Source organism: Myotis yumanensis, unplaced genomic scaffold, assembly GCF_028538775.1.
Source record: "Myotis yumanensis isolate MYYU_CA2020_CCGP unplaced genomic scaffold, mMyoYum1.0.hap1 SCAF_6, whole genome shotgun sequence".
Lineage (NCBI taxonomy): Eukaryota > Metazoa > Chordata > Mammalia > Chiroptera > Vespertilionidae > Myotis > Myotis yumanensis.
Genome location: NW_027223757.1, coordinates 36,685,960 through 36,700,471, shown reverse-complemented (window position 1 = coordinate 36,700,471; position 14,512 = coordinate 36,685,960). Strand labels below are relative to the sequence as shown.

General features: G+C 35.5%; 1 protein-coding gene across 1 annotated transcript in view; it reads left to right on the top strand.

Annotated features, from left to right (window-relative positions):
- CDC40 (cell division cycle 40) overlaps positions 1 to 12,462 on the top strand; it is a 46,788-nt gene extending 34,326 nt beyond the window's left edge. Inside the window, exons 10-15 of the mRNA XM_070417922.1 lie at positions 1,953 to 2,054; positions 3,309 to 3,424; positions 3,678 to 3,811; positions 9,544 to 9,620; positions 10,841 to 10,985; positions 12,199 to 12,462. Coding sequence (XP_070274023.1) covers positions 1,953 to 2,054; positions 3,309 to 3,424; positions 3,678 to 3,811; positions 9,544 to 9,620; positions 10,841 to 10,985; positions 12,199 to 12,376 — 752 coding nt within the window. The 3' untranslated portion in view covers positions 12,377 to 12,462. The remainder of the gene's footprint in view (positions 1 to 1,952; positions 2,055 to 3,308; positions 3,425 to 3,677; positions 3,812 to 9,543; positions 9,621 to 10,840; positions 10,986 to 12,198) is intronic.
- The last annotated feature ends 2,050 nt before the right edge of the window (positions 12,463 to 14,512 follow it).

The following is a 14,512-nucleotide window of genomic DNA, read 5'->3' as shown; positions in this document are numbered from 1 at the left end:
AAAAGTGTCAGAAAGCATGCTGCTTTGGGGGAACCACATATATTTCAGAATTGCCAGGATGTGGGACGATATGGTGAAAAATGAAAGAGAAAAGCAGCTGAGGAGGGAGCAGAGTATGGAGGACCAGGTGTACTATTAATAAGGAGTTTAGACGCTGTCCTGAGGGCTCTGAGAAGCCAGACATTGCAAGAAAGCAACATGATCAGGTTTGAAGCTTACAAAGAGCACATTGGCAACATGGAGGATGCTTTGATGGAGCAGGCCTGGAGGCAGGGAAATGAATTACAAGGTTATTTCATTAGTCTGGATTAGAGATGGTGAGAGCCTGAATTTAAGCAGCAGAGAGAGAGAGAGAGAGAGGAAAGAATCAAAAGTTAAAATCAGTGGAACTTAGTAATTGGATGTGAGTGATGAGTAAGGCAGGAATCTAAGGTGACTCTCAGATGACACCAGGATGAATGTTGGTGTCATTCACCAAGAGAGGAAACAGAAGATGATGCTGAGGTTTTGGACTCATTGAATTTTAGCTGCCCTTGGGGTTTTGAAATGAAAATGTCTAGTAAGCAATTAGATGCCCAGATGTTAAGATTTGAAGAGAGGTTAGGAATTGGATCTAAACGCATAGAAAAGGATGAGATTGAGAGAACTCCTTGAAGCAACGAAGAGGGCCAAAGAGAGGACAGCTTTGTGGCAGTCTAGCCTTTTTGGTAGAGAATAGTTTATTGTCTTTGTCAGATGTTGTGTGAAGACTAGTTATGTTTCCAAATTTAACTGTATTGCATTGAAACACTATTTGTGTGAATTTTAGTGGCTCTGTTTTTAGATTGAAGTAGGAGGTGTTCTGCAATGCTGTATGATTTTAGAGCCTCGCTGCACAAGTAAATACTGTCCAAGCTGTGTAGCAGCCTGGAAATTCATGGGAAGGCTCTCAGCAGCATACAGGGGAACAAAATGTCTCCTGCAGATGTAGTGGATTTGGTCCCCATTTGTCTCCCCTGCACTGGCAGACAGTTTTTCAGTGGGAAGCTGAAAATGTCCTGCTCAGGAAGATGGTAGCAGCTCTGACTGGGAATCCTGCTAGAGACAAGATACCTGATTGCCTAATTGCTGTGACACATAGTGCCTCGCTAGAGGTCATTGGTGGTGGTGGTTCAGGGCTGCTGTGTGTGGTTGCCCTGCACATTTTGCACTAATGTATTTGGCAGTCTTGGTCATGCTGGGTGGTAAAAAAATATGAAAGTTTCTGCTTTCATTTAGCCATATTTTATTTGTCCCTGTAACTGTCAAAAGAATTGATTGGTCTGGCAAGAATGATTTCCAAACAAAGTACCGTAAAATTAATTTATTGTCAACATGCAATCTTAAAACAAAATAGAAGCTAATATTTGTTCTCAAAAAGGCTTAGTGTCAGATTCTGAATCCATTTCTATGAAATTTGGTAATGTGATCACACAAATATGCAGTTATTGAATAAGGGCTACATTTTCATGAACTTGAGGTTTAGGTCACTGTGTTTTTACTTCCAGGTTAGTGAGTAATCAGAGTGAACTTCCAAAATGTCACCAGTCATTTCTCCTTCATTGGCGATAATTGGCCTATTGTGTTTCCTTCAATTCTTAGCTGTTTAGTCATCAGTTATATATATTACATGTTAAGAAGTTGCCATGACAGACTTTAAAAAAAACAACTTAGAGCTTTTCTCTTGGTTCTTACCTAAATGTTATGCATCAGAATCACCTGAGGAACTTTTTGAAGGGGGAACCACCTGCATTCCCAAGCCCACATAAAACCTATTCTGAGTTAGTAAATCAGGGGATGGGGTTTCAGTGATTTTTTTTTTTTTACTCACAGATGGCTTGGGAAACACTGTTTAATGCTATTTTTCTTATGGTGTTTATGTTTTAAATAAAGATGCTTCACCTCACCTATATTTCTATTGTCTCTACCTTTAGGTCACAGTAAAGCTGTTAGGGACATCTGCTTTAATACTGCAGGAACACAGTTCCTCAGTGCAGCTTACGACAGGTATCTTAAGCTCTGGGACACTGAGACAGGTAAGAGCTCACTTATACTAATAGATACTTAAATTATAAATTAGCATTTTGGGAGAGGTTTGTTGTTTTTTTTTCTAAATATATTTTTATTGATTTCAGAGAGGTAGGGAGAGGGAGAGAGAGATAGAAATATCAATGATGAGGGAGAATCATTGATCAGCTGCCCCCTGCGCACCCTACACTGGGGATCAGGCCCACAACCCAGGTATATACCCTGATCAGGAATCGAACTGTGACTTTCTGGTTCACAGGTTGACGCTCAACCACCGAGCCACGCTGGCTGGGCTAAATTAGCATTTTAAAATGAAATGTGTGTGGTGGTCTGTGGCAAAATGGTACCTTCTCTAACTGCTAATTCTCCTATCATTGACTATTAGCTTATATCACTTTGTAGAGTTGAAGCTCAGCTGAATAAATAGCTCTTTCACTATGAAGCTTTGTTTCCACCAAATGCAATTTATAAAGCAAACATATTGATAGACAAAGATGTTTGAAATCTTTCATTGACTATTTAATTGATCTTTTTGTTGCCCTATATCACCTAACACACGGCCTTGTACATAATAGAAGCAAAGTAGATATCTGATGAACAGAATTAAATTTAACCGCCCAAATTGATTAAAATGTAGGTCTAAACTCCCATGGTCCATCCAGTTGGTTGTATATATTCACAGACATGAATTCATCAGTACATTGTGGCTAGTAAAAGTTTGTGTAATTAAAGAACCATCTTTCAATCTTGCTGGGTTTTAAGGATAAAGATAATGCTAACATTTATTGAACACTTTGTGTTCACCAAGCATTATGCTAAGTGCTTTTATTCAGTATCTCATTCAATCCTTAAAATATCCCTGTGAGATAAGTACTATTATTGTTCTAGAGGAGAAAACAGGCTTAACATCTTCAGGGTCACACAGCTAATATGTAGCCAAATTGTATTCATACGAAGGTCTCTCTAATGTCAGAGCCCTTATTCTTAACCTCTTTAGCAGTGGTCCTCAACTCTGACTGCACATCATAATCACCTGGAGACTTTTATCTATTCTGCAATTATTGATGCAGATTTACTTTTGAAAAACATATTTTTAATCATTAAAAATCCGTGAGAAGGAATGATGTGGTTTCTAATAAAGAACAATCAGGTTGCCTTTCCTCAGAATTTATTAAGCAAATAATCTTTAGATCTTAATCCCAGGGTTATCTTTAAGTGGACAAATTTATTTTGCCTTTTTTAACTTGGGTCTTTGGTTTTAGGACAGTGTATATCAAGATTTACTAACCGAAAAGTACCCTATTGTGTCAAGTTTAATCCTGATGAAGATAAACAAAATCTCTTTGTGGCTGGGATGTCTGATAAAAAGATTGTGCAAGTAAGTCTTTCCACAGTATTTTTATTAAGATTCCTGAGGTTTATGTTGTCTCTGTGGATGGAATAAGGAATATTAACTTGTTTAATGTTGGCTACTTTTAGGGACTGCTGATGCTCTTCTTAGTAGAAAATAGTAAATTCATAAAAACATGATGTTGGAAATCTTTTTATTTCTCCACTTTCCATAATTATGATCTTTCTTTGTTTTCATAAATCTGCTCCACTTCCGTCTTTACCTCTTCTCGTTTATACAGTGGGACATTCGAAGTGGAGAAATTGTGCAGGAATATGATCGGCATTTGGGAGCTGTCAACACCATTGTTTTTGTTGATGAGAATAGGAGATTTGTGAGCACATCTGATGATAAAAGCCTTAGAGTTTGGGAATGGTGAGTTTCAATCAGTAGAAAATCTGATATATTAAAGAAGCAATTTAAAAATTTGGGCAAAGACGAGCCCTGATAATATGTAGCCACTTGAATATTTTTCAAAGGTGAGTTCTGGCTTGCCAGTCAAACTGTTATAACTATTTAAGTATCCAGAATATTGAAATAAAAATTTAAACATGAAACTTTTCATAGTCTTTGGATAATCTATCTAAAGGATATATATATTGAGTCACTTTTCTGGCAGCGGTGAAAAGTTTTTATAGTGCAGTCTTATATCCTTTATTAGCTGTCTTATTCATCTTTGCAAAATGACTAATGAGAAGTAGGCGCCACAAATGTGTAGACTATGCCAGTGTGAGCGTAAGATCCTGGCCTCGGAACCAATCCAAATTTAAAAAATCTCAAATTTTTAATGTCTGCATTTTGACTATTTAATACTGAAAATTGCCTATGTCATCTCCCTTGTTTCCTGCCTGCCATTTATAGTCCATATGGTAGAAAACAGTGTTTTTATCTGTAATCAGAATATATAGGTTGGGACAAAAGTAGGTTTACAGTTGTTTGTATGGAAAATAATGCAATAGTTTATAAATAATAATACAAGAATAAACTCTGTTTTTCACGTACTGACAACCTACTTTGCCCCACCCTGTATTGGTGAATTTTGCTTTCCTAGAGAGAGAAAGGAAAAAACACTTTTCTAAAATCAAGAAATACTAAAAGCTAATTTCACTAAGTGTCATAGATCATGTTTTATAATTATTTCCAAAGAAATGCATAATAAGCTTTTTAAAATTAATGTTTGAATGGAACTCAGCTTGTTTGTCTAGTCAGCTATGAAGCACAGCTTAACTATGGTTACCTACAGCCTTGCAAGGAGTATTTCTTCTCACCCCCAGAAGTTGTTCTGCTTTAAGAAGTGGGAAGCCTTGAACTGCAGCTAGGAGTTTCCCTCTGAAATTAAGTCCCTTCAGGGAGCTGAGCAGGTCCCTAACCATTGTCAGAGCAATTTGGGTAATTGAAAATTTAATGTAATTTAACTGCAGTTTCTCCCACACTCACCACCAGTACACCCCCTCCAAATGACCTCCCATAAAGGGAGAGTTAGCATCATCCTTAGTGCCCATGATTTGAGACTATAACTAAGCTCTTTCTTACTTTAGAAGTGATATTACCTGCAGAAAATCTGATAATGGACACCAAGTTTTATGAGTCACCTTAGACCGGTGGCTCTCAACCTTCCTAATGCCGCGACCATTTAATACAGTTCCTCATGTTGTGGTGACCCCCAACCATAAAATTATTTTCGTTGCTACTTCATAACTGTAATTTTGCTACTGTTATGAATCGTAATGTAAATATCTGAATGTAATGTAAGTAAATGTAAATGCAGGATGTATTTTCATTGTTACAAATTGAACATAATTAAAGCATAGTGATTAATCACAAAAACAATATGTAATTATATATGTGTTTTCCGATGGTCTTAGGCCACCCCTGTGAAAGGGTCGTTCGACCCCCAAAGGGGTCGCAACCCACAGGTTGAGAACCACTGCCTTAGACCATTTGCACAATACTCTGGAGAATAAACATCGATAAACTTGTTTTGTTTTGTTAATAGACTTTAACAATTTAATTATACTTACACTTTCAGGTGTTTCTATCTTCAGGTAATAGTTGAGCTCCATTTTAAAAATGTACAGTGATACAAAAAAATTGGTAAATATTTAAATGATGCCACAGTCACAAGGCTTTAAGAACATTTGTGTTCTTTTCTAAAGAAGAGCATTGGTCAGCAAAATATTTTGATTAAGTTAAGTGGTGATGTTAACAAGACTTTATTTTTTTTCTTCTCAGAGCTTAAGAAATACTCCTAGAGTCATAATACTATTTGATTATAAATGATGGCATTCTTTAGATTTCAGTTGAATGCTCACTGCTATTGGAGCCTCCCTAACCAGTCCTCACTTGAGTTTGGTGCCTGTTCACCATCATCGCAGTAACCCTTTGCTTTCCATAGCTTACTTGTTCCTCTTCCCTGAGCAAGTTCTTAACCATGAGAAAAGATCTGTGTCTGCTCTCCATCTGTCCCCAGCACCAGCACAATGCCTGGCACGTAGTATGTACTGCATATCTAAGGAAATCCTTGTTGTCATAATCATTAATTATGTTATACTTATTGAGCCCTTTCTATGTGTCAGGCACACTAAACTTTCTGTGTCGGATCAGAATGATTCCAAAGCTTGAGGTCTTTTTTTTCAGCTTCACTGAGTTATAATTGACAAATAAAATTATATTTAAAGTGTATAATATAATGATTTGATATACATTGTGAAAGGATTCCCACTAAGTTAATTAACATATCCATCACCTCTTTATTTACCCTTTGTTGTTTGATGAGAACTTAGGTTCTACTGTCTCAGAAAATTTCAGTTACACAATACAGTATTGACTGTAGTCACCATGTTGTACACTAGATCCTCAGCCCTTAACTCATCTTACAGCTAAAAGTTTGTGCCCTATTCAGTTTGTAGCCTCAATTTTTTTCCCAACCCCGCCTCTTCCCCAGCTCTTGGCAGCCACCATTCTACTCTCCACTTCTATGAGTTTGGCTTTTTTTTTTTAATATATATTTTATTGGTTTTTAAAGAGAGGAAGGGAGAGAGATAGAGAGTTAGAAACATCGATGAGAGAGAAACATCGATCAGCTGCCTCCTGCACACCCCCTACTGGGGATGTGCCCGCAACCAAGGTACATGCCCTTGACTGGAATCGAACCTGGGACCCTTCCCTAATGATATGCTAAGGCCACTCACTATGATGTGCACTGACCACCAGGGGGAAGACAGTCAACCGGTGGACCAGTCGCTTTTATTATATAGTATTATAGTTTTTGGCTTAAATTCTATTTTATCTCATGTAAATATAGCTATCCCTGTTTTCTTTTGGTTTCCATTTGCATGGAATATCTTTATCCCTCCATTTTCAATCTATGTGTGAAATTGAAGTGAGCCTCTTGTAGGCAGCATATAGTTGGTTCTTGGTGTGTTTTGTTGTTGTTTAATCCATTCAGCCACTATGTGTCTTTTGGAGAATTTAGTCCATTTACATTTAAAGTAATTATTCATAGATATGGACTTACTGTTGCCATTTTGTTAATTGTTTTCTGGTTAGTTTTATAGTTTCTTTGTTTCTTCCTCTCTTCCTTTGTCACTTGAAGATATTCTGTAGTAGTATGCTTTGATTCCTTTCTCTTTTATGTATGTATTACAGGTTTTTGCTTTGTGGATATGATAAGGCTTATATAAACATGCAGAACTTGAATTCATAATTATATGGATGGATAGTTAGGTGAATGTGACGCATCTGGTGGGAAGAGAGGATAACTTGTATCTAGACTCCATAGTCAGAAAGCATGCGAGGCTCAGTCTTGCCATAAAGACAAGCAGGGAACAAAACTACCTCAGGATCCCTCGAACTATCTTAATCACATATAGCCATACCCCAAATCAATTAATAGTAATATTAGCAGCATGCTTGGGAGAGAAAGGGAGGCCCTGACCACCTCAAAGTGTAGGAAAATTATTGGCTTTCAGACAAGTTATGTTTGTTAAACTTTTACATCCGGTATCTGCTTAGAGTAGCACAATGATAAAGGAAAACAAATAAAAGGAAACTTGGTTTTCTTGAGCATTACTCTATAGTTTTAAAGAATAGGAGATTATTAGATATTGAGCAGCCTGTGATACTCTGGTTGGCTAAATTCATAAGATGTCATAGATATGTTTTCACCCAGTTGTTTTTGTTAAAATATTTTTAAACCCTAGCCAGTTTTGCTCAGTGTATAGAGTGTCAACCTGAAGACTGAGGGTCTGTCCCAGGTTTGATTCCAGTCAAAGGCACGTACCTTGGTTGCAGGCTCGATCCCTGGCCCTGGTCTGGGCACATGTGGGAGGCAACCAGTTGATGTGACTCTCATATCAATGTTTCTCTCTCTCTCTGTCTCTTCCTTTCCCTTCTACTCTCTCTAAAAAAAAAAAAAAGAAAAAAGAAAGATAGATATCCTCAGGTGAGGATTAACAAAAACAACAACAAAATATATATATATATATATTACACATACATATATGTATTTAAAAGAAAATTTAACAAAGGTTGATACTACTGGTTATCTTTTAGCTTTAAATTTTTATAGATTTTTGTAAGGGTTTTTCAGTGATTCATTTCCAGACTGAAGATCATTTGTAAGAGAGGTTATTAATTTATTATACTGAATTACAGTTTCCAATTAGAAAATAGTGTTGTGTTTGTTAAATATAACTGTGCCTTGCAGGCATATTTTACAAGCAATAATGAAGTTCACAGGGTGTTCAGAATAATTTCTTGTTCTAGAGCTCATTATACCAAGAGTCCTTGGAATAAGGGATAAGTTGAAATTTTTTTGTTTGCTTTTAGTAAAACTTGATTGATATGAGTCTGGACTATGGCTCATTTAATTTAGAAAATTCACTTATGTTTTAACCCAAATTATATAATTATTAGCTACTAATAATAAACATGAGGAGGGAAAAACAGTTGGACCTTTTTCAAATTGAGGCTCTTTTCAATACATTTGAGTCATTCTGAATGTAATTGTCACTGGTACCTCAGATGTGTAAAGTATTGACTTGATAAATGATACTGTTCCCCAGGTAATACCTTAAAATGTTTTCCTTTAACCAAGACCCTGATAGAGTTTTTTTTAATCATTTGCTTCTTCTCCTAGATGGATAAATGGATAGAGAATGTCCTTACTTAAAGGCAAATTGTTGTTGTTGTTGTTATTATTATTATTTTCCATTTAATTAAAGTCTTGGAACTTGAACCATAGTGTGAAATTTAAATTGCTGCTTTATATTCTGAGATAATATGAAATTACATTTCCACACATTGTAAAAAAAAAAAAATTGTCGTGAAAAGCAACAAGACCAAAACCCTTCAGAATTAGTAAAGAATTTTTAATCATGGAGAATATTAAAAATAAAAAGGCACTTTGATGATTCTAAATTTAGGTGACTAGGTTTTGGATTTGTTTTGTTTTATCATTTGTATCATTCACATGAGATTTTTTAGTGTTATTTCTCCTGTACCCTACACATTTGTAATATTTTACATATAATCTGAAAAATAGAAAGTGTCCAAGTACAAGGACTTAATCTTTTTCACCTGTCCTGAAATTCATCATTTTTGGAGGGGCTCAACCTGCTTGCAGATCCCTCTATAGCTTTGCTTACCCTCCATTTGCATTGCTGACGGCTCTTTAGCACTCTCACCAGCTTGCAGAGTAAAGTTAAGGTTGACTGACAGGTAAGATAAGAACGTTTCCCTGTAGCTTTGCCTCAGACATCTCGCTTCTGCCTACCATGACACATTTTTAGATGAGCTTATTATTAAAGAAGTTTTAGTAACACATTTTTTTAACATAAAGGCCAAAGTTGAAATCAAATAGAGTTTAAAGATTAAATCATTGACACTGTTATAATTATCACAGAAAGTCATTTGTAAAGTAAAAGATTTATAATACGCAATAGAATGTCATTTTGTGATTTTTCTACCCCCAGAAAGTTTCATGAAAGGTTTATTAAATATATTTTTTCAAGAGTTCTTTCATATATTTCTTTGGTTCAGAGATAATTCTTCTAAAGGTACTTTTTAAAAATTACTTACTCTGATATGCTATTTTTAATATTTAGGGATATCCCTGTGGATTTCAAGTATATAGCAGAACCCAGTATGCACTCAATGCCTGCAGTGACTTTGTCTCCAAATGGTGAGTTAGAATGTGTTTTAAATGAGTTTCTAAGACATGGTGTGATTTCTCTTGAAAAGAACCTTGGCCATTCTCTCTGAGGGCAATTCTGTCACAGTGCCATACTGTATAAGGAAAATTTTCATTATTAGAAGTAATCATTGGTTTTCATATGAAGTCACTTCACCCAGTCGCTCGTTGTTTTTTTCATGTTTTTATTGATTTCAGAGAGAGAAAGGGGGGGAGAGAAAGAGAGAGAGAGAAAGAAATAGAAATAGAAATAGAAACATTAATGATGAGAGAGAATCATTGATCGGCTGCCTCCTGCACACCCCCTGTTTGGTATTGAATCCCCAACCTGGGCATGTGCCCTGATCTGGAATCGAATCCTGACTTCCTGGTTCATGGGTTGATGCTCAACCACTGAGCCATACCAGCTGGGCTCTTGATTTCTACAAGAAAAAAATAAATGAAGCAATGATTTGCAACTAATGTTGACTAAGCATCTAAGTATTCCCATCTGAGAATCAGGTTTTTAAAACAATTCTCCTTCCTACAGAATCATATTCTACAACTCATTTAGTGATTTATTATGAGTTCTTTTATTTTGGTCTGGTTCCTCACAATGGGAACATCTTAGCAATTCACTGTAAAATATTTTCTCAGACAAAATAAAAAAGATAAATCTGTTTAATACTGTTTTTGTTCAGTAATGCATTGCCTTTTAAGAGCAAGGTAATTTATGCTATAGATGTACTGACCTTTCAACAACAGTTACTGAGATTACTTTAATCATAACTTTTTTAGATATAGTCTTATTTATAATCCTAGGTTTTCTCATCTAAAGTTAATTTTTCCTTTCTTTTTTGTAATCAACATAGAGAAGTCTCTTTCTCCCCACGATTCTATTGTCTATATTTAATACAGATTAATTTCATAAAATTTTACTTTATTTCTGTATAACCTCGGAATATCTGTATATCCTTGTTTAAACAAAAAACGTTTTTGTAAGATGAGTGTTCAATGACACAGGATTATATGAGCAAATTCCATTATTTTATATACTAATACCTCTTGTCAGTGACAGATTTCTAACATTTTACACATGGTATGGTAAATTTATTTTCCTATTATTATAAAATAGTTGGGAACAAAAGAATATGAGTGACTGAATATATTTAGAATGAAAATTCTTTAAAAAAATTTTTTTCTCTAAAATGTCTTGTTTATTGAACTTGCAGGGAAATGGCTAGCATGCCAATCAATGGACAACCAAATCTTAATTTTTGGAGCACAGAACAGATTTAGATTAAATAAGAAGAAAATTTTTAAGGGCCATATGGTAGCAGGCTACGCTTGTCAGGTGGACTTTTCACCAGACATGAGGTAAGTTTAAATCTTCTCATGTATTTTTATATTCAAATATGATGTTATAAACTTCTGTTGTACAAATAATACTTTATATGTCACTCTCACATATGTAATTATATGAGAACTATGCAAATTGTCAAAATGCCAGATAAAAGGGCAAGAACAAGTTATGAAAATTACCTTCTGCTTTTTTAAGTTCTTTCATATATCTCCTTATATTGCAGTGATGGCGAACCTTTTGAGCTAGGCATGTCAGCATTTTGAAAAACCCTAAATTAACTCTGGTGCCGTGTCCCATATAGAAATTTTTTGATATTTGCAACCATAGTAAAACGAAGACTTATATTTTTGATATTTATTATATATATTTAAATGCCATTTAACAAAGAAAAATCAACCAAAAAAATGAGTTCGCGTGTCACCTCTGACACACGTGTCATCGGTTTGCCATCACTGGTATATTGTATAGTCCTGTGCTCTTTAACCACATAAAAGTCCCCGTCTATATAGGCAGTGCCATATTTCTCTCTGCTTTTCTAAGCAAGGCTTGGAGGACTATAATGGCTATACTGCTGTGGTGGAATGAACACCAGAAGAATTAATCATGTATTGCATTGTTGAAGTTAACAACTTCACGACAGCTTTTCTGTGTTGAAATCTCAACCTAACTTCTGAATATTTCTAAGTCACACTGGATTTGTGAAGCCTAGAGTCTTTCTAAGTGAAACTGTGCATTCATTCCCCTATTCTTAGCTAAAACACATAGGTGTCACAGTAATTCAGAAACCCCTTTAGCCTGATGATTGGGCCTTAGAACTTCTGCCTCTGAGTCAGTCTTAGACATATTCAAAAGGCATTGGGACCAGGAAGTAATTATAAAGGTGCTAGAGTCTATTACAGCAGAAAGGGTCTGGATGTGTTCGCTGGCTCAGTGACATTGACTCCCCTACCCTGATTCTGACTGTCAGAGAGTGATTGTGATACCACATTCATCATGGCCCTTGGGCATCTCAGTCTTCCAAGTTAAAAATTACTTTTTACTCTTAGATTGTTGCTCAATAGGGATGATTTTTTGGCAGAAGTTTACATTATAGACTTATAGACCTAGACCTTGTTCTTCTTACTAAGTTACATATGGTGAAAAAGGTAAACTCTTTCTCTGTTCTTCATCTACTTTCCCAGTTTGAGGTGTCTGAATAATTTGAATTTATTTTTCTTCCCATTGTAGCTATGTGATTTCAGGAGATGGAAATGGAAAGTTGAACATCTGGGACTGGAAGACCACAAAACTCTACAGTCGGTTTAAAGCTCACGATAAAGTGTGTATTGGTGCAGTGTGGCATCCTCACGAAACATCTAAAGTCATCACCTGTGGCTGGGATGGTCTCATTAAGTTGTGGGATTGATGAGATTAATCCTTAACTATCTAGGATTGTTTTTGACCCAATAACCTATTTAACTATATTTAATTATTAAATGTGTTGGATGATAACTTGATTTACAGATTATCATTTCCTTACATGGCCTTATAAAGTTGACACATTGTTTGAAAAAGAACTTTGTAAATTTGACTCATATAATTTCATTGGCAACTTTATTTTGTTCTTTATAGATATTATTTATACAGAGAATGACCATCAGTTTTCTGTTTGACAAATAGATCCTATTGGCAGGCAGTTTGGGCTCACCCCCAAGACATACAGAAAAGATCCCCTGGGAGTCAGGTAAGAATCCCTCGAGGATTGGGGGTTCTGAAGGCGGTAATATAGTTAATGACAACTCAGAAAGGTACCGTGTACTTATCTTAAACAAAAAGAAAGTAAGGAACAGGGATGATATAATTTAATGTGACTGAGAGAAGGATAAAACCACCCACAATTACTGTTTCTATTATTGCCAGTGGGTCGGGTTCTAATCTTTTGGATTGAGAAGTTCCACTATTTTTTATGACACATGTTGTGTATTTTTAGTTGTAAGCCAGCAATTTTATCTGACTGCAGCATTCCTCTAATTATTAAACAGTGTAAAATACAAATCAGCCCAGAGTTCTTTCCTTGACTTTCTTCCTGACCAGTATATAATAAGAGAATTATGTTATTTTTGAAGATGAAACTCAAGAGAATGAGTCAGAACTTTGGACTTTACTTGTATTTACTGTCAGTAAGAACCTGGCTATTCTTTCATAAATCAGGGTCTCTTAGGCCATTGTTTCACAGATATTACTACTGAAATATTTCTCATTGGATTTAGGGCAAAGATAAAAATACCAACTTGTAATTTCTTTGAAGAGTTGTATGTCTTATCTTTAAAATTATTCTGATTTGGTTTGGGAATATATTCGACAGAACTTTTTAAAATCAATAAAGTTTTAAACATCTTTCTAAATCTTTGAGTAAAATTGACAACCAGGAAAATGGCTAGTGTTCCCCAGTTTGAGAAGCAGTGGCTGTGGTTGGGTTTAAAAATTTGAGATTGTGAAATTAAGATAGCCTCTTGAATACAGTAGCTAATAGCACTTTAGTTGACAAACCATTTCTCCAGCTTTATTACAAATCTGTATCAGATGTTTGAATGTAGTTTGAAATGTTTCGTTACTATGCTAGGAAAGATTGGTTCCTAGCTGCTCAGAGTGCTGACTAGGAGAGCAACATCATATTGAGTGATGATATCCTAAGGCCATTAGCTCGGAGTCGTGTGCTCTCAAAGCAGTTCATACTTCTTGTCCTTAAAAACATCCATTTTAAAAAATTAATTTGAAAAAATAAAACTGGTATAGATGGCCATGTGCTGTAGCCACATATAAGTAAATGTCAAAGATGAAAATAGAAAAACGATAAAAGTGGTAGAGCCATAGTTTTGGACACAGTAGCACTCAGAGAGCAGAATACACTGCCAGCTGCTGCCCTTTCTGTACCTGCCAGGAAGGGTGGCCACCGTTCCTCAAGAAGAGAGAATTCAGACGAGACCTTTGCTTTAGTCCCAGCCACTGGGTTTCACAAATGTGAATTAATCACATTTGATTAATAAAAGAATTGTATATTTAAACTACCTTGTTCAGCACCAGTATTGTGTATGTTACAAATCATTTCTAAATCTGGGTTTATTTTATTGTGTTTTTGACTGTTTCTAAACTAAGCAACTGTGTATAAAAGTTCTCTTTTTTAAAGAAATCCTATTTTTAAATAAAGCATTTTTTAAAAAACGTGTTACCAAAATTTTTATTCTTGGTTTCCTTTTAAGTCTTAACCAAATTAAATCATTTATAGATATTAAATGGGTCATTTTGATTTTATGGAGAAAAATGATGCTTTAGAGGTAGGTGTGGTATATTAATGGGTTTATTCTGATTAAATAATAAAAATACAGGACAGTGCCCTCAGGGTATACAGGGTAAGTTTAACATTACACATTTATTCACTTGGTGACGCTGAGTCCCAGTTGCACTCAGAGTACACAAATCAGTGGGGTTCCTTCCAGCATGAAAACATCTCAAGGTCATAAGTGGTAACCTACCGTCTGACTCCTTTTCTTTACTGTGTATG